The sequence below is a fragment of the Lepidochelys olivacea genome (genome assembly GCF_965140295.1).
Source record: "Lepidochelys olivacea isolate rLepOli2 genome assembly, chromosome: 4".
NCBI classification, from domain to species: domain Eukaryota; kingdom Metazoa; phylum Chordata; order Testudines; family Cheloniidae; genus Lepidochelys; species Lepidochelys olivacea.
This window is the reverse complement of record NC_140414.1, coordinates 102,224,502-102,244,448: the sequence shown is the minus strand read 5'-3', so window position 1 is coordinate 102,244,448 and position 19,947 is coordinate 102,224,502. Positions and strand designations below refer to the sequence as shown.

The following is a 19,947-nucleotide window of genomic DNA, read 5'->3' as shown; positions in this document are numbered from 1 at the left end:
AACCTCCAACTACTTGGAAAACTGCTTACCCAGCCCAAAGAAAAAAAAAATTTCTTTTCAAACCTGTGCTCCTTGTAAAACAGAAAAAAAAATCAAAATCCTAAAAAAAAACCCTGCCACTTTTGTCTCCAGGCAAATGGGTAGAGCACACACCCCCTATTTACTTTTAGGAAGAAAAGAAAAAAAAAAACCTCTGGGTTGGAAGACTGTGAATTTCCCTGCAGGAGTTAAGTACCCTGCCTCCAGGCAAGAAAACCTGCAATTCACAAGATAATCCCCTTTTGTCTCTGCTTGGCCACAAAGCAGAGAGAAACCAAGCTGCTTTCAGTTTCAAAGCTGCCTTCTGGACTTCCTAAAAATTCCTTTTTAAAATCTGTATTTCTAGTTCAAAAAATCTCAACTGGATCTCAAAATGATTTCAGGTTAATCCCACCACTGTGCCACCATGTCAAGGTTCCTCCCCCACTCTGAACTCTAGGGTACAGATGTGGGGACCTGCATGAAAACCCTCCTAAGCTTATCTTTACCAGCTTAGGTCAAAACTTCCCCAAGGTACAAAATATTACCCCCGTTATCCTTGGAATGGCTGCTACCACCACCAAACTAATACTGGTTACTGGGGAAGAGCTGTTTGGACGCGTCCTTCCCCCCAAAATACTTCCCAAAACCTTGCACCCCACTTCCTGGACAAGGTTTGGTAAAAAGCCTCACCAATTTGTCTAGGTGACTACAGACCCAGACCCTTGGATCTTAAGAACAATGAACAATCCTCCCAACACTTGCACCCCCCCTTTCCTGGGAAATGTTGGATAAAAAGCCTCACCAATTTGCATAGGTGACCACAAACCCAAACCCTTGGATCTGAGAACAATGAAAAAGCATTCAGTGTTTTACAAGAAGACTTTTAATAAAAAAATAGAAGTAAATAGAAATAAAGAAATCCCCCCTGTAAAATCAGGATGGTATATCTTACAGGGTAATTAGATTCAAAAACATAGAGAACCCCTCTAGGCAAAACCTTAAGTTACAAAAAAGATACACAGACAGAAATAGTTATTCTATTCAGCACAATTCTTTTCTCAGCCATTTAAAGAAATCATAATCTAACACATACCTAGCTAGATTACTTACTAAAAGTTCTAAGACTCCATTCCTGTTCTGTCCCCGGCCAAGACGACTACAGACAGACACACAAACCCTTTGTTTCTCTCCATGTCAAGGTTCCTCCCCCACTCTGAACTCTAGGGTACAGATGTGGGGACCTGCATGAAAACCCTCCTAAGCTTATCTTTACCAGCTTAGGTCAAAACTTCCCCAAGGTACAAAATATTACCCCCGTTATCCTTGGAATGGCTGCTACCACCACCAAACTAATACTGGTTACTGGGGAAGAGCTGTTTGGACGCGTCCTTCCCCCCAAAATACTTCCCAAAACCTTGCACCCCACTTCCTGGACAAGGTTTGGTAAAAAGCCTCACCAATTTGTCTAGGTGACTACAGACCCAGACCCTTGGATCTTAAGAACAATGAACAATCCTCCCAACACTTGCACCCCCCCCTTCCTGGGAAATGTTGGATAAAAAGCCTCACCAATTTGCATAGGTGACCACAAACCCAAACCCTTGGATCTGAGAACAATGAAAAAGCATTCAGTGTTTTACAAGAAGACTTTTAATAAAAAAATAGAAGTAAATAGAAATAAAGAAATCCCCCCTGTAAAATCAGGATGGTATATCTTACAGGGTAATTAGATTCAAAAACATAGAGAACCCCTCTAGGCAAAACCTTAAGTTACAAAAAAGATACACAGACAGAAATAGTTATTCTATTCAGCACAATTCTTTTCTCAGCCATTTAAAGAAATCATAATCTAACACATACCTAGCTAGATTACTTACTAAAAGTTCTAAGACTCCATTCCTGTTCTGTCCCCGGCCAAGACGACTACAGACAGACACACAAACCCTTTGTTTCTCTCCCTCCTCCCAGCTTTTGAAAGTATCTTGTCTCCTCATTGGTCATTTTGGTCAGGTGCCAGCGAGGTTACCTTTAGCTTCTTAACCCTTTACAGGTGAGAGGAGCTTTCCCCTGGCCAGGAGGGATTTCAAAGGGGTTTACCCTTCCCTTTATATTTATGACAAGGTCACAGACCAGTTTTACCAAAGTGATCATTTTTGGATGTTTTGAGTTAAAATTTTAGTACTGAATGCAGGGAAAATGAAATGTTGTTTTCCTTATTGTATGAGTAAAGGGCAGCAGAACTGTACTTAGCACCCTTCGATTGAGAGGGTCACCCTAACTTTAACCCTGTTCGCTAAGCAGGGGTCAGTGGTGGAAAAGCCAAGTGAAAGGCAGAAGGAATGGGGAGAGGTGTTCCTATCTGGTAGTGTGGACTCTGTTTAAAGAGTCCTAGATACCATTTGGCCATTGCCTCTCCTGTGTTTAAAGGCAGAGTTGATCAGACAGTCCTTGTTTCTGCTCAGTCATTGCTATTGTTGAAATCACTGATGAGCAGGTCTAGAGGCTGAGCCTTAGACCTGATGTGTGAAAGACAATGCAGAGGTTGCAGTAGCAGTGAGGTTCTCTGCTACCCACTGAAATCACTAAAAGCTGAAATCACTAAGAACGGGGCTAAGTGCTGGAACCTTAAAACATGACATTCCAGGAGCGGCAAGCAGCAGCCGTGAGTATAGGCAAAGGTGGCAGCAAGCAGCGATAACAGCTGCAGCAGCACTGAGCAGCAGCATTGGTTGACTCCTCCTCCCCCCTTTTTGGGGTGGGAAGTGAACCCATGTGAACACACCCCTGAATTATGGGACTTAGCTAACTTTGGACAACCATCTATGAATGGCATGCAGAAGAGGGGAAGGGGAATGATGTGTTAAGGGAACATTAGTCTGTCAGACTTCCACATCGCAGGTGGGAAACTGAGGCAAAGGACACGGCTCATCGTACTGTGGGGTGGGTGTTTACTTGTGGTTTGCACACTTTTGAATTGTTGTGGTGGTGTTTTCTCAAATTAATGCTGAGTTCCCTCTTCCTTTTAATAAAAGTTTTCTTTTTTTATACACAGACTGTGTGTGTGAGTGGGAAAGTATTGCCTCTCAGAGGTGCCCAGGGATGGTGTTTAGTTTTTCCAGATTATTGGGTGGGGGCTCAAACCAGATCTGTTTTGTAATGTTAAGTGGAAACCCTAGATATTGAACCTGGGCTTTGTTACTATCAGTACAACCTGGCAGAAGTATTACACTAAGAAATGGACTGAATTTTTCTCATAAGAAGAGTCCTATGAGATGGGTCCAGAAAAATGAATAGGAGAGAAAAAGGTGGCAAGGATTGTACAACTTGGATATTAAAATCTTTCTCAATATCTTTTCACAATCCACCAATCAGATGATGAAGTGGAAAAACAGCAATGAGTGCATGTGGAATATCTACAGAGCTAGTATTTTCCAAGGAATTTGCTGGTCTCCAGAATCTAAACTTTATTTTTTAAAAATAAACTTACTTGCATACTGACCGCAAAGAATCTTAAAAAAAATTGAGAATCTTATTGAGTCTGCTTCTTGACAGATTGGAACAAGACCAAAAAGAATTATACAGTTCTTCCATTCATCTACATGGGTATTAACAATGAAATGTATTAAATGCTTAAATGTAAATGCCAGCAATGCTAACCACTTCATTCTGAACAATGTAGCAAATACGTGTAGCAAATGCCAAGGACATACTGTATTGCCACATGAATGGAAACATGAAAGAAATGGTGTAATGTCATTGGCAGTATTTAAATTTGGTGCAATAATAAATACTGAATTCTTCTTTAATGTATTACAGAATGAAGAATGCTTTTTTTAAAAAAACAATGAATTCAGTGCTTGTGAGGTCACTGATTGACTGTTCTTGAGAAAAAGACATGAGGGGTGCAAGAGCAGTAGTACACACTTCCCTACAAGGACATGGAAGTACACTATGTCTAGAGGAGGCACAAAATTTAGTTTTCATGTCAGCTCAATCCCCAACCTCTCTGCTGAGATTGCCAATTGTGCTGGTGATCTGGAGGAGGACAATTATCCACTAAGATCTGGATTGAGACCTTAGATTCATTTCATATGGATTATCAAATAACAAACACTTTTCAGCCACTACCTAGATAGCCTTGATTCAAACCAGTATCCTAGATGTGGAAGGCTAAGCTTCACACCGTGTTACATTTCAGCTGTCCTGTCCAGTACATTTTTTTTTGAAGTTTCTAAGCAACCCAGACACCGAGATCCAAGCAATCAAAGATTTACTCATCAGGAGCATTAGGCTGCTGCACTACCAGCTATCTGACAAGTTTTTGTTTATTTCCATAGCCTATTTGTATTTTAGGGTTCCTTCTTAGTATGATACTCTGAATATAATACTTTGGGCATTATATAAAACTATTTAAAGCTACCCAAACACTCCTGATGCAAATCATAATGTGAAGAACACACACAGGGAACAGACCTGAGGCTAGCTTTTGTTTTCACTTAGGCCATCATACAGTGATCGTATCACCACACCAACCAAAGGGGTCAATTGCTTGATGATACAAACAGGGGAAAGAGGAGTAGAACTCTCTAAAGTAATGGAATAGAAATAGGGTTTCTTGGTGTAAGAGGTCTCAAAAGATTTGGTCAGGTCATAACTCTCTACTTACTAAAGGTAAGTGCCTCAATTTAGGATTTAAGAATGTCCTTGCCTCCAAGGGAACGTCTAATGGATTCCCTTGGACATCAGGGAACACACAATCAAAACAAAATATCAAGGCCTTTTCACACATATTTGTTTCTGTTGGTTCTTTAATTTTATTTATAAGGGTTTGTGCTGTAGTTTTATTGCACAGAGCTTAGATGTACTATGATAATTACTCTATAAATGGGGTACGCAGATAAGTAAAACTCATAAGTTCCTAGACAGTAAGAAATTTGTCTTTGAAAGAGTGGATGTTGACCAGGGTGATTTTGACAACATGTGCATGTTACAAGGTGTTATAAGGCTCAGGAGTCATGGAGAGGAAGACTGGGAAACTTTCACGGAGCAAGGACCACTGTTATCCCAGTTGTTTTTTTCTATGTGGAATGCGTGAGTTTTTCAGGGCAATCTTAAAACCTATCAGCTCAATAGGATTAAGTGTGCTCACAGATTTTAAAAACTTGCACTCATGCACTCCACACAGAGAAAAGGAGGGAAAGAAAGGGTAAAAGTGAGAAAGTGGACTGGAAAGGAAGAGCGAGAGAAAGAGAGAGAGGACTTGCAAGACTGGGGTTCAAGTCCTTTTTCTGCTGCAGACTTCCTGTGTAACCTTGGGAAAGTACTTATTCTTTCTGTGTCTCACTTCTCTATCTGTAAAATGGGGATAAGAGTACTTCTTTGCCTCTCAGGGATATTGTAAGGATAAAGATATTGCCACCTACTGTGGTAATGGGGGTCATATAAGTACCCAAGATATACAGAACTATTTTCCCCCCTCACTGGGAGGAACTGCCCAGAGAGAGGATGGAGAAGAGCATCCTATGTGGAGAGCCCAGCTTGAGTGGTTAATACCAGCAGAAACCTGGCTGGAGTGACAGTGCTCCCCAACAGGCCAACAATTGTACTAACCAAGTCCATCCCTACCCCCGTGGCCTAATGGTGCAGTTGTGGAATGGGGGAAGAGCAGCCTGGAGCCATTTCTCTCATCTGGGACCAAAGCAGGGAAAAAGGGCTCTGGACTTCCTCAGGAACAACAGAGGTTAATTTATATTTCCTACCATACAACCAGAAAATCCTGCAATCTGTTCTGCAAAAGGAGCTAACAATAGATTGTTTATGCTTCACCTTCAGTGTTACAGCACCCAGGGGGGCAGAATCATTATAACCCCATGGATAATTATAAATATTGATAATTTAATTAGGTTTTTATTTGCTGCATGAACAATTAGTAAAATAAATCTCTTAAAATTTTCTTAAAGAAGTTAGAAACAAATTTTATGAAAGTTATATCAAAATGAAGGAACATCTGCAGTTGAGTTTCCTGTAATAACCTTAATTTTGCTCCTTATACATCCATCTTTTCCTGTTGCACGGATGAATTAGAATACTATGGTCCTTTATTGTATGTTATAACCCATGACCAACTTGCTTTCCTCTATCAGGCACAGAAAGACTTCAGAGCAGCATCTGGGAAGCACTGTGGCCCACTGGATTGGGACTCAGGAGATCTAGGTTCTATTCCTGGCTCTTCTAGGGGCCTGCTGGGTGACCTTCAGAAAGTCATTTTACTTATATGCCTCAGTTTCCCCTTCTGTAAAATTGAGGTAATGATACTTACCTCCTTTGTAAAGTGCTTTTAAGATCTACTGATGAAAAGTGCTATCTAAAAGCAAAGTGCTATCTAAAAGCAAGGGTGTATACGATATCAGTATTTTCTATTGCAGAGGTTTCTTTCCTGCCTGCATCAAAAGTGTGGTGTTTTCTAGTGACTTTTAATTTTGTTTAAAGTATCCATTGTTTGATGAGGATAGGTACTTATTGTCTTTATAGACAGCCTTTTCAAGCCACTTATAGATTCTTATTTGTGAACCCAAATATATCCCTTCAATGGCCACTGAATAGTTGTTAGAGAGATGATTCTGCTAGACTACTGGGGATACAGAGACATGACAATTGAGGTGGGTATGGGAGGAATCCCTGGTGTTATCAGTAATGGATTCACTCCTGTAATATAAAGCAGCCTTAAAGCAAACTTAACTGCATGGGGTGGATGGATGGCCTCTCTGTGCAAGGTCATCATAGTGTCAACATTGATTCCTGAACCATCCACATCCCACTCCCTCCAACCTCCTTCCTCTCCTTCCCAAAAGTTAGAGGTTGGGAGAGATCAAAATTAAAGGTTGCAAAAGAGTCTGCATTCTAATTTAATGGAATCACTGCTGTGACTCCATAATACATTTCAACTGCACAACTGAATTTTAAAAGCCTCTACTTCGGCGGATTCTACCTGTTTTATCTGTCTAGATTTGTGAACATAGTCTCTTCAGGAAAGGGACCATCTTTTTCAGAGGCTACAGGAGTTTAATAAACATACATATAATAAATTATAACCATATAATAAAAGCTGAAATTTATAGTACCTATGAGAATTGAGAGGTATTATTTCATATTGTTTTATATCAAGCACTATTACTCACCTTCTGTAGCAAACTGCTCTAAATGTTTTAAAGTAATTTCCTTGTATTTTGAACTCTCGGCCAGACGGTCATAAATTACTGTATCCTACAATGCAAACAGAACAAAAGGTACAATAAACCAAAGCAAGCAGGTTTCACTGATGTGGCAACAATAACAGAAATTCTGGAAAATAGGCAGAAAAAATATGTAACACTATATCAAAGTATTTCAGGGCCAAGCAACACAAATAGAAGTATATTTCTGTTCTGGAGGGGAGAAAAGAGGAGGACTTTCTGAGCCCTCAGGGTCTGTAGATCTCCACACCTTCTCCTAATCTGGAATTATTTTGGGGTTTTCTGTATTTTTATTTCTCCTCACCTTTCATACATACTTTTCTCCCCTTACTCCACCCTTCATGTTCCTTTGCTCTCCCTCTACCCCAAATTTAAGTACAGAGTGAAACTGATGCTTAGTAGCTTTCATTCTCACTTCTACTTGGCCAACAAAAAAGCTGTGCATAGAGTTACACAATAACATTATTTCATTAATTTTCATTTGGAAGGATAAGGAATGTTGAATATCATCAATCCTATATTCAATTTTTATAAACATTGAAGAACTGGTTTTAAAACTGATTTCAGATCAGTAATTCCTTTGATGAATCACTTTAGGCACATGGTGTACAAACAGCACCATTCTAGGATGAGTTGTGACTCAGACATACCTTACTCCAAAGGAACAATAATTTACTGTTGACCTAATATTATCAGTAAATTATTATTTCCTCTCTCCTCCTTGGGCTAGTGAACAGGGGGTAGAGCTAAGGCTCCACCCATTCCCTGGCAATTCCCTTCCCATCTGCTCCAGAGAAGGAATAAATAGGTGAGCAGTGGTCTGGGTATCCCAAGTAGAGATGTACAGTGGGGAGGGTTCCTATTTTCCCCAGACAGTCATGTAGTACAACTCACAATTTAGCTCTTAATCCTGGTACATAATTTTAATATATAATATAGCTAATTAAATTGAAAAAAGTCATGACTGAAACCCAGAGTTTTTTAAATTTTAGATGATCTGACTTCGGCTGATCGTGCAATAACTGCATACTGTAATTATTTCAATTATTTATTTTTCTGTATGTCTATAGCATACTCATTTACAAATTAACAGATTCACATTACTGTATGGTAATTTAACTAAAATAAATCTTACCGCTCCTTTACAGTACAGTCTTAATTTCCCTGATGGTGTGCGAACAATCACAGACATTCTTTTCCTAGTGCTGGAAGAGAGATAACATTGCAATCCATCAACATCACCAACCTTTTTCATCCATCAATAAAAAATAGAATACTTGAAAATGTGCATTTATATATTTATAGATACACATCATACTAATTGTACAGTATATAAATCTACTAGTCCTACCACTAGCTTTTCCTCCTCCTCCATGAAACTGGGGGCAGAAATGAAGAAAAAATGGTTACTTACCACAGTAACTGTAGTCTTTTGAATGTGTTCTCTCTGCACATCCCCACTTGCAGGAAGCATTCCAGGGCACACTGAGGTATAGGAACCTTCAGTGAAGCAGTACCCAATGACACCTAATGAGTGCCCTCACAGAGCACGAAATATTTGGAGCAAGATTATAAAAAAAGTCATGTACTCTGGACCACCTCAGCTCCTTCTTCCATGGGCACGAGGTGTGTCATAGGTGCAAGACCTCAAGACCCCATTACACTCAAGTACTGCTGAATGGGACAGGGGATAAGTTGGAGATGTGCTGGGGAAAGAATGGAGCTTGCCTAGAGTGAATTGTGTTCTGTTCATCTCCAGACAGCACAATGACCCCTAGGGAACCTTTACAAGCAGTCATAAATTAAAATAACCCTGGAGTATGTTCTAACTTATGCTGAAGGCTGAATCAGCATTCAGTTGCCTTCAAAACTAGGGTGGGAGGGAGGAGGCATAAAAGTTGCCTTAAGTCACCTTTGTGTCGTCCTTCCCCTCCTTTGGGTCCTGCACTGGATACACCTTGGCAGCACCTGAGGATATGGGTCTAAATGTGCAACTACCTAGCTTTCAGAGTAACAGCCGTGTTAGTCTGTATTCGCAAAAAGAAAAGGAGTACTTGTGGCACCTTAGAGACTAACCAATTTATTAGAGCATAAGCTTTCGTGAGCTACAGCTCACTTCATCAGATGCATATCGTGGAAACTGCAGCAGACTTTATATATACACAGAGAATATGAAACAATACCTCCTCCCACCCCACTGTCCTGCTGGTAATAGCTTATCTTTAGATAGATAGCTTATCTTTAGATAGATATCTTTAGATAGCTAAAGATAAGCTATTACCAGCAGGACAGTGGGGTGGGAGGAGGTATTGTTTCATATTCTCTGTGTATATATAAAGTCTGCTGCAGTTTCCACGATATGCATCTGATGAAGTGAGCTGTAGCTCACGAAAGCTTATGCTCTAATAAATTGGTTAGTCTCTAAGGTGCCACAAGTACTCCTTTTCTTTTTGCAACTACCTAGCTTGTATATTACACTGTAACTTAAGGGAATTTTGGCTCAAACCCCAAAATTCATTCCAGCGATGCACAGAAGGTTCCCACACCCACAGCTAGTTGTAGAAAAGAAGGAAGTGAGGTGGTTGAGATGCCCAGACCTTTTAAATATTTTGGGCCAGGAGAGAACACTTACACATCACCGAAGGGCACTACTTTATAGAAGGTTCTTGAACCCCAGAGGCATCAAGGGATGCATCCAAAGGTGGAAATGTGCATTGACTATCTTGAAGAAAAGATAAGTACTTATCCTTGTAGCATCCGTGGCTCTTCAAGATGTTGTTGTCTGTGGGATCCCACTTTAGGTGCACACACACCCTGAGCACACAAGAGCACTTTCCATTGGCCCATGCCTGCAATATGCATGTCCTCGTGTTTCCTGACCCAGTAGCACAAAGAGCAGAGCAGCCACAACCATCTCTTAGTTCCCTCACTAATTCAGAATCCTAGATAAGGTGGTCTCAGAAAAAAACAAAGATGGAGGGATCTACACAGACAACAGTATCTCTAAGAACCACAGGCCTTGTCCTGTTAAGATAGTTTAACAAAACTCTTGAATGTCCAAAGTGTGGAGTTTCTTATCTATCAGGAAGAAATGGGGTTTTGGAAAGAAAACAGGTAAATTAATAGATTGGTTCAAATTAAAGTCTGACAGAGCAGTGGGAATAAATTTGGAGTGAGGTCTTACCACCATCTTATCTTTGTGGAATGTTGCATAAAATGGGTTCGCCATGAAAGTTTGGAGTTCATTAACCTTCCTGGCTGATGTAACTGTGACTAAAAAGGCCATCTTAAAAGTAAGGAGTTTAAAGAGCATTCAGAAAGAGGAATGAAAGGGGGAACCATTAAATTTCTAAGGACAACATTAAGATCCCATATCAGAAGGGATTCCCTAAAGTATGCCATAACCCCTTTAGAAATCTGGGTACTGTGGGGTATAAAAACTGAGTATAACAGTACTACGGGTGGCATACTGAGATCACTGCAATGTAGTTTTTCATGGAACTGAAAGAGTCAACAGTGTTACAGATTCAGAATATAGTTAAATAATTTTGGTATGAGGGTCTTCAACAGGTCAAGGTTGTGTTGGGCTGCACAAATCTGAAAATATTTTCCATTTAGAAGAGTAAGTTTTCCATTCGGAAACTTTTTACTTAGCAAAAGGCACTTGTAGAGAGCAATCTCTGTCAGTAGTACTAAACCAACCAACATCCAGGCTGCCAGATGTAGTGACTTTGGGTCTGAATTAAGTTTTGGCCTTTTGTTCTGTGATAGTATGTTTGGAGAACCAAAGTGGTATGGGAGGCTGGACAGACATTTTGAGGAGATCTGTTAGCTTCATATTGGCCGAGAAAATTCAGGCTATCAGGATTTGGAATTGGTGGAAATATGTACATGAAATCCTGATCCCACAGTAAGGAAAGCATCTTGTAATGATCCCAGACTCATGCCACCCATGTCATGACCCCACAGGTCTTGAACTTGGGTCCACATGGTTCCCAGTTGACTGTTGCCTCCCTGCTCTTACCCAGTGGCTCACTACTAACTAACTAAATAGGCCTTGCCTACACTAAAGCTGTAATTGATCTAAGTGACGCTAGTTAAGTTGTATAACTTGGTCAACGTAACTAACATCGACTTAAAAGCGGTGTCTATACAATTCATGTGGATTGGAGAGCAGTGATGGGGAGTACTGAAGTCGACAGGACAGTGCTCTCCCATCGACTTAGTGCATCTTCACCAGACCCAAATTAACGCAGCTGCATCAATGGCAGTGGCATCGATTTAGCTGCGTAGTGAAGACAAGCCCTGAGTGCTGAGATCATGAAACCTGACGTTACACCAGGGAGGCCTCCCCTGGGCTCTGACTGGAGCAACATTTGGACCTCTGATTTGCCAGAGCTTCCTATTTAACCCAAAGAGAGGCACAAAAAGTTGTCTGCACAACTGGGCTCTAATTGGCTGCTGCTCAGATCCCTTGCTCAGCCCTACAGACTCTGACCTGCCTGATTCCTGGTATCCTGACCTTGGCCTGACTCTTGGTGACCCAAATAGTATCTGATCCCATCCAAATTAGTTCATCTGACTCCTGCCTGGTTCCTGGTAACCTGAACATGATCCGCCTGAAACAGGTCACAAACTATCAGAGCTGGCCCCCTATGTCCCAGCCCCAACACTCCTCCTGGAACCAGGTCGCTAACCACTAGACCTAACTGCATACTTCCTGGCCCAGACACTCAGGAACAAAACATTGTACATTTCATGTTGTCTTTTGGGACAAAAAACTATAATGAGATTTAGTTACTGATGAAATATTGGTTTGATGATGACAATTTGTGATTGGTGATGGATTGTCTACTTAGGCAGTCTGGCAGACTGTTGCTGACTCCTGGAGGATGAAGAGAAATTGGGGTTATCCCATGTTGTTGACACCATGTTCATAATGTGATTAATTCCTGACACAGGGGTGATGCACAGGTGCCTCCTTGCTTGTTTATAGAGTACATTGCAGATGAGTTGTCTTAATAATTTGCACTGTAGAATTCTGTAGAGCAGGGTGGAACACTATGTAAGCTAATCTGACTGCTCATATTTTTAGGATATTTATTTGAAGAATCAAGTCCTTTTGAGACCAAGTCCATTGTATCTGCAGGTGTTCCGGTGTTTATCCCAACCTGTTCCTGTTGCATCTGTGATCAACATCTTTTCAGGTGGAGGTGTGGAGAAGTGCACCTCCATCCAAACGTTCCTGGAGTGTAATGACCAGCTCAGTGCAGACAGGTTGTGAGCTGAGATCACAATTCACATATTAATTTGATGTCTTGTATGATGATACACTGATCTTAGCCAGCCTTGTAATGGATGTGGTTGAAGTTTGGCTAGTGGCATCACACACACACAAGCTGACATGTTGCCCATAAGTATGAGGCAGTTTCTGATTGTATTTGTAGCATATGATTTGATATTGGTGACTACAGCTTGAAGAAAAACAACTCTGACTACAAATTAACAAAAACATACCTCTCAGAAGATGATGTGGGCTCCTATTAATTCTATAATTTGTGAAGAGATGAGACTTTTTTTTCCATAATTCTCCATGAATCTCAGCTGTCTGAATAGGTGAAAGACATAGTTCAGGGCTGTGGTGACTTCCTGATGATATCAGCCTTTGATCAGACAATAGTCTAGATATGGATAATCCTTAATGCCTAATCTCCTCAGATGTGCTGATACAACAGCTAGATATTTTGTAAAGCCTCTCGGTGCTGTGGATAGACCACATAGTAGCACTCTGTATTAGTAGTCATTAGGCCTCTTGTGAATCACAGGTACTTCCTGTGGGCTGGCTGGAAATATGGACATATGCATCTTGTAGCCTGAGAGCCATGAACCAGTCTTGAGCCTGAAGGGAAGGGATGGCAGAGGAATCTGTGATAGTGTGTATATTTGTTCAGGTGTCTCAGGTCTAGGACAGGACAAATATCCCCTTTTTTCTTTGGGATACGGAAATACCAGGAGTAGAAGCCTCTTCCCTTGTACTCCAGAGGTTTCTCTTCCGTGGCTCCTAGATTAAGTACAGGAGCCACTTCTTCCTTTAGCTATTTTTTGTGAGGTTACCTGAAGAGGGATTGGGAAGGAGGGTGAATGTATGTGGGAGGTGGGGGTTCCTAAAATAAGGAATGAAATTAGATGGAATAGCCATGGGAGGGAGACTACTTCTAGTGCTTAAATGTCTGTTATCATAGGTCATGACTGATGGAAGAAAGCAAGATAGCACCCAAAAGGCAGGGCTGGGTCCTAAGTAGCTCAAGCATGGCTCTCGACCCTTGCATCAAACCTGCTGCCTGGAAGCAGGTGTAGAATAACCAATGGTCAAGGAAGATAGTCTCCTTCAAGAAAATGTTGGCTTCTTCCTGCGCAGGTATCAAAAAATCTGTGAAGGGGAAATGTAGGTATCTTCTGCCTGGATTGCCTCTGATATCTAAAGGGCACATAGTTTGGGGCTGAAATGCAGATGACCAAGGAATGAAGTACTCTGGAATCTCTGAGGGAGCGCAGTGTGTCATCCATATACACAATGAGTAAGTCTGTGCCCTCAAGGGGCAAATCCTTGATCTGTGTGTGGTCATAGTGATGGCCATGAATAAAGTTGCAGTGATGCTGATGAATAGGTCTTTCTTCCAAATAGGTCTAAATTTTTGGAATCTTTGCCTTTGGGGTGCTCTTAATCTGTCTGAACTTTTCATAAACTGCAGAATGTATGTAACACCGCTCAAACACATTTTGGGGTATCCAACATTTTTGTTCTGCTCCTTTAGCCAGAAGAGGCAGTTTAGTTGATGTCTGCCACAGGGTTTTAGCTTGATCTAAGACAGGGGCTCTCCAACTTCATTGCACCATGATCCCCTTCCGACAACAAAAATTACTACATGACCCTACGAAGGGGGACCAAACCCTGTGCTGTCCCAAGCCCCAATGTCCCAGTTGAGGGAGCCAAAGCCAAAGCCCCACCACGCTGGGCAGGAGCAAAGCTGAAGACCAAGGGCTTCAGCTTCAGCCAGGAGGCCTGTTATCTGAACTCTGCCACCCAGGGCTGAAGCCCTTGGGCTTCGGCACTGGGCGGTGGGGCTCAGGCTTCAGCTTTGGCTCCCAGCAAGTCTAATGCCAGCCCAGGTGACCTCATTAAAATAGGGCTGGGACCCACTTTGAGAACCACTGATAAGAAGCCCCTATAGATAAGGAGCGCTACGCTAGCAGGCACTGATGAACTTAGATAGAGAGCAGCTCCTGTCATCAGGTGCCAGTACCAGACCTGAAAAACACCACTTCACCAGGAGAGGATGATAACAGGTCTCAGAGATGAAAGATGTTGCTCCTGAGACTCCAGTGCCTGTCCCTCCTTCTAGTTGCTCCTGTTCTTCCCTGTTTGCAGCCAGGCATCTGCCAATATATGCAAAAGGGGATTGAGACCTTCGGCACTTCCTTGAAAGATAAGAAGGAGATCAACTCCTGGGTCCCCTGGAAGGAGGTCTCCAGTATGCCCAGTAGGAACAAGGTGGTGCATTACATTTGTAAAGGCTGGTTCAGATGCAACTGACCAGGTCATTGCCATGTTTGAGGTGGATGTATTGGAGCTCTCTAGTCTGTAGAGAGACACCTTTTTCCAACCTTTGTGAACTGAGGGGAAAAGGCTCAGCTTGATGGAGACAGTGTGTCCTGGTGATGAAGATGAAGAATAAACATCACTGAAAGGCAGTGCCAACCTTTGAGGTGACCTCTGGCTCTGTTATTGTCATCTATCACTGGAATCAACTTTTGTTGGGAAAAGAACATTTTGTTCTTTTCTATAGGAGAACATACATATGTGACTGAAAGATCTCTATAGTTTTTTTATATCTACTAGGATGAATCCTAGGTCCAAGGTCTTATTAAAATATTGTCCAAGAAGGAATGGACAATCAGCACTCTAATATACTCTGCACTGGCATAACTCTGCCACTGAAGTCAATGGGAGTTTTATTATTGACTTCAATAGAACCAGTTAGGTCAATGTTAAGAGCTTTCAAATATCCCAAACTTAGTCCTTCCCCTTTAAGGTAAACATAGGGGCTATGAGCATTCTTGTAAAGACCCTTTGGGTATGTCTACACTGCAATACAACACCCATGGCTGGTCCACGTTAGCTGACTCAGGTTCATGGGGCTTGGGCTGTGAGGCTATAAAACTACAGTGTTGAGGAGCTTAAATATGGATTTAGGAACATTACCTTAGGCATCCAGTTTTGAAAATTAGAAAAAAAACCCAAAAAACCACAGTTCGTTAATGAGACATCCAACCTTGCTTGTGCTGCTAAGCCCTAGCTGGAAGATATTGGCTGGCTTTAGTCCAGGATGAGAAAGGGAGGGAGAGAGCACCCACTTTTCAGTTCACTCAACTTATAAGAGAAGCCCCACACTGAAGATACCCTCATTTTGAGTATTCTCATTTAGATGCATGTTTTAGGATAAAAATGAGGTAGGAACTGGTATATACATCACCCTACTACCCCATTCCCCTCTAAGCTAACCAAGTTCATTTTAGGCCTGTCCCTGGAGTACCTACCGTAATGGCTGAACTCAACATGCCTTTCAGCTATAATTTGTATCATCACTAAGACTCTCAGTCTGCAGGAAAACTGTGGAACTATCCCCAGCTCTTTTTAGCCTCAACTCAATACATCCGAGCAAACTTTGTATCTGGATGTGTGCAAGTATGATATAAACTACTTTAGTGATGATCAGATAAGGTCCTCCTAACTGACGTCAGGTTCTACTCCCCACACTGTTTTATTATTAGTCTACCATAGGAATTTCATTAACTTAAGGGGGTTCCAGTCACTGAACTATACTGTCACCAGTTTACTGGAATAGTGTAGTTATCTTTTCTCCATATACATTCCTCATAGTGAATGACATATAACTAATGGGGGAGCAACAGCAGCAAAAACCTATTCCAAAATAGATCAATTGCAGCATAAGGAAATAAACTGAAAAAAAAAATCACTTTTCTCCTCTGCCATAATTTCAGCAAAAGTCTGGTTCTGCTGAACAACTCACAGTGGCAGGCATTCTGGTGAATCTGGTTAATGTCTAGCTTTTGTCACTGTTAAGGAGAAATGGCTTAAATTTTCCCAACAATTTTTTTCATTAAAAAATGGCCTCTCAAAATTGAAACTTTTCATGAAAAATTTAAATTTTTGTTTTTCAAAATTTTTAGAAAAAAATATGGAAACAAATGTAGACTGTTTTTGTTTTGCAAAATTATTTTTATTTTTCCATTTATTTCTCTTTTCCCTTTTTGTTTCATTTTCTGTTTTACCACTGTGTATTAGTCCAATTAATCATACTTTTTTCATAGTTTTCTGACGGGAGTACAACTACTCATGGAGTCTGAAAGCATATAATTTGCCCAATCTCTGACAGAAGGGGGACCTTCCCACACATCTTGTTGTTTGGTCTTGATCCTGCACCAATCAAGTCAATTGGAGCTTTGCTACTGACTTCAACGAGCACAGGAGTAGGCCTCTAGTAAGGGAACTAAGCCGGGAATTCAGACTGAAACACTGTTTTTTCATAACACTCTTTGAAACTGTTTTCTCACACACTGTTCTATTAGTTTACTGCTGGCAGTGTGTGCTTCACCATGTGGAGGGAGAGGGCTTTCGAAAGCTGAGGGCTCTTGCCACACCCAACTGCATGGACACATGGGCCAATGGTTAAAGCATTGAATATATGTCCATTACTTCATACTGTCAGCATTAGCAGTAACTCACTCATTTTGATAACATGCCTTGCTGTGCACCTGTGACTGAAGAAACCTTGGAACAACTGAAACATGTCACAGAGGAGCAGCTGATGCCCCGTCACTGTCACCTGGTTTTGTGGCCTCTGACAATGTTATAAAAATCAGAATAGCATTGCATATAAAGAAAGACAGAAGAATCCTAGAATCTTTTACACTAAAAGCATGTATCTACCACAAGAGCCAAAGGACTAAGCTAGCAAGACTTCAGATGCTCCAGAAAAATCTGTTGCTTCAGGGGTGACTGAGTCACACCATGGTATTGTGGATTACCAACGATCCCCATCAGAGGAAGCTAATCTGAACTGCCTGAGGTCCACAGCCATTCATAGTCATATGCTGGTAGGGTTGAAAATCACACCCACAGTGCTAAATACAATACAATAAAAACTTATGCTTCCTAATAGTACATAATCACTTCTTTTCTACTCATAGGCACATACCTTATGATTAGCACAATTTTCACACTCCACAAGACTATGCACTGTAGCTTTAACCCTACTTTCCTGCACTTGCCCTTTTCTACATACCTCATTACCAACTATCCTTTCAAAGTACTGTTGTGGATGTTTGGTGTAGCAGTGTGTTGTACCTGGACTGAGGTAAAAAAACCCTTTATTCAGCTTATGCTGGAAGGCAGCAAAGGGTTGCAAAAGTTACATCTACATAGGATCAGCTGCCTACTTTTCAAGAAAACAAAGCCATTTACAGTATCTGTAATTCTTGTTCTCAGAAAGTATAAATTGTAATAGATTACTTCTCTGAGGGTGCATGCTCCTCTCACAGAAATGTTGGGCAGGCTCAGAGCTCAAAATTCTGAAGTTGTTGGATCCAACAGGGAACATTTTGCACTTCTCCTGTGGAATAATAGTGACCCCTAGTGCCTCCAGTAAGTCTAAGCAAATATTAAAGAACTGGAAAGTAAACTGTGAAAGTTCTGATTTAAGTGGGTGAGTGTGTGAGTGGTAAGCTACTGTAACTTATTTCTTTAGAGAACAAGATTCACAGGTAAGTAGTTTTCATTTATCTAAAAAGCACAAGTGATATCTAATAACCATTCCTGGCAACTCACAAGCTTTAAAAATGTTTATAAAACCTATAAAACAGGTAAAGATTAACAGGAAAAAGGGAAGGGAAACCTGTACTCCCATTCTATATAAATACTGCACATCGCTGTAACTGTCAAGCGAGTTGCAAGGCACTTTTTCCCACATACCTATTAACTTCTTACAACAAAAATGAAGGTTATATATAGAATCAATACAGGATGAAGTAACTTGCTCTGTCATTTTGTTCCTTTCCTCATCTATGCTTCCATCAGCTATATTTTGTAACTTTTCATCTTTTTAGGTGTCCCTGTTTCACCTCCCACTAGTTTTCTATGCATTTTCTCCTTTTAAAATATACATATTTCTCTACTCAAACCATCTTCTTCAATATAAGTTTCTTTTCCAGTTGGGCTAGTCTCCCTTACGTGATTGTTGTTCAATATTTTCTCACTTTGTTCTTTCACCAGTTTCCTCTTCCCTTTGCCCATTCTTCTCTGGTCTTCACTTCATTAGGCCTCATTTTTCTCCAATTCCCTTTCCTTCAATCCTCCTCCTCTTCTTAGAGGCAACTTTCCCTGAAACACCTCCTTTGGCCTTTTCACCATTCCTGGCCTCCAAACTCGCACTTGAGTTCTACCCTCTCTGGTCCTTCACCTTAACCAAATCAATCACAGCTCCAGTGCAAGTCCTCTATGTACATGTGCCTCTCTCTCTCCTTTCTCTTTTTCCTCCAGGTCTGCCTGAGGTCAGTATAATGCTTCCTCCACTTATAAAACTCCTCCTCACCCTCACTGTGTCAGGGTAAGCAATCAGACAATTCACACACTTTAAGTTAAGCACGTGCTTAAGCCTTTGTAAAAGCAGGTCCTCAATTTCATATCCTGAGTCCTTCCACATGTACTTTCACATATCACATTCCATATACAGATACACTTTACAAACAAAATTGCACCTTACTTCCTTATGCGCACATACACAACTCCAGCAGAACACTGAGAGATCACATACTGAATGGAAAATTCCATTTATTTTATATACACACTACCAATGGAACAATGGTATACCATCAGTTATAATGTGAGAATATATACTATAGAGCTAAAGCACAGTACATATTATAAAGTTTCCAAATAAAGTACAAAACCCTTAGTCTTTTTCAAGTCTGAACATATGCTATCTCTATACTAAACCCACTATTTTATCCATCAAAGAAAAAATCAGCAGAGTATATATGCACAAAAATGACACTAACAAATAGAAAACAAAATATATCAAATGCTTATTTTGCATTACCTTGTAAATTCCAGCACATTTAGCAATTCATATCTTTCCTCATGGCCAAGCTGGAAAAAAGACATTTTTGTTCTTGAGATTTAAGCTTTTTTTTTTTTTTTTTTTAAATAAAAGACTAGCAACTACTTTTTGGCATAAACCTATTGGACTAAATTGTATTAAATATGTAAACTATTTCATATTCATGCCAAAATATTAATAATAAATAATAGCATAATTTTAATGTACTTACAGAGTCTATAATTACTGAGTCAGGTGTCCTTCCAGTGAATACAAAATGAAGATGTTTGGCTGCTCTGACCAATGCTCCTTCATCTGCAACAAACCAATTTCAATTTTTTTTTAATAGATTGAGAAACTAACAAGAAAAAGAATTTTCAAGTTTTAAATACCTTTTAAGTATTGTAGGATAAACAACAAAGACAGGCAGATTTGTACCTGTTCAAATTTTCCAGTTATTCTTTTACCTCATCAATAAATAAATCATTTAGAAGGTCTTCCTTCCTCACTGCTCA

General features: G+C 40.6%; 1 protein-coding gene across 3 annotated transcripts in view; it reads right to left on the bottom strand.

Moving 5' to 3' along the window:
- The window catches only part of ATP8A1 (ATPase phospholipid transporting 8A1), a 245,376-nt gene that overhangs the window by 122,312 nt on the left and 103,117 nt on the right, over positions 1–19,947 (bottom strand). For all 3 annotated transcript variants that reach the window (XM_084625418.1, XM_084625417.1, XM_084625419.1), the window contains 4 exons: positions 19,665–19,747; positions 19,433–19,482; positions 8,389–8,458; positions 7,200–7,284 (listed from right to left, as the gene is read on the bottom strand). In XM_084625418.1, coding sequence (XP_084481544.1) covers positions 7,200–7,284; positions 8,389–8,458; positions 19,433–19,482; positions 19,665–19,747 — 288 coding nt within the window. The remainder of the gene's footprint in view (positions 1–7,199; positions 7,285–8,388; positions 8,459–19,432; positions 19,483–19,664; positions 19,748–19,947) is intronic.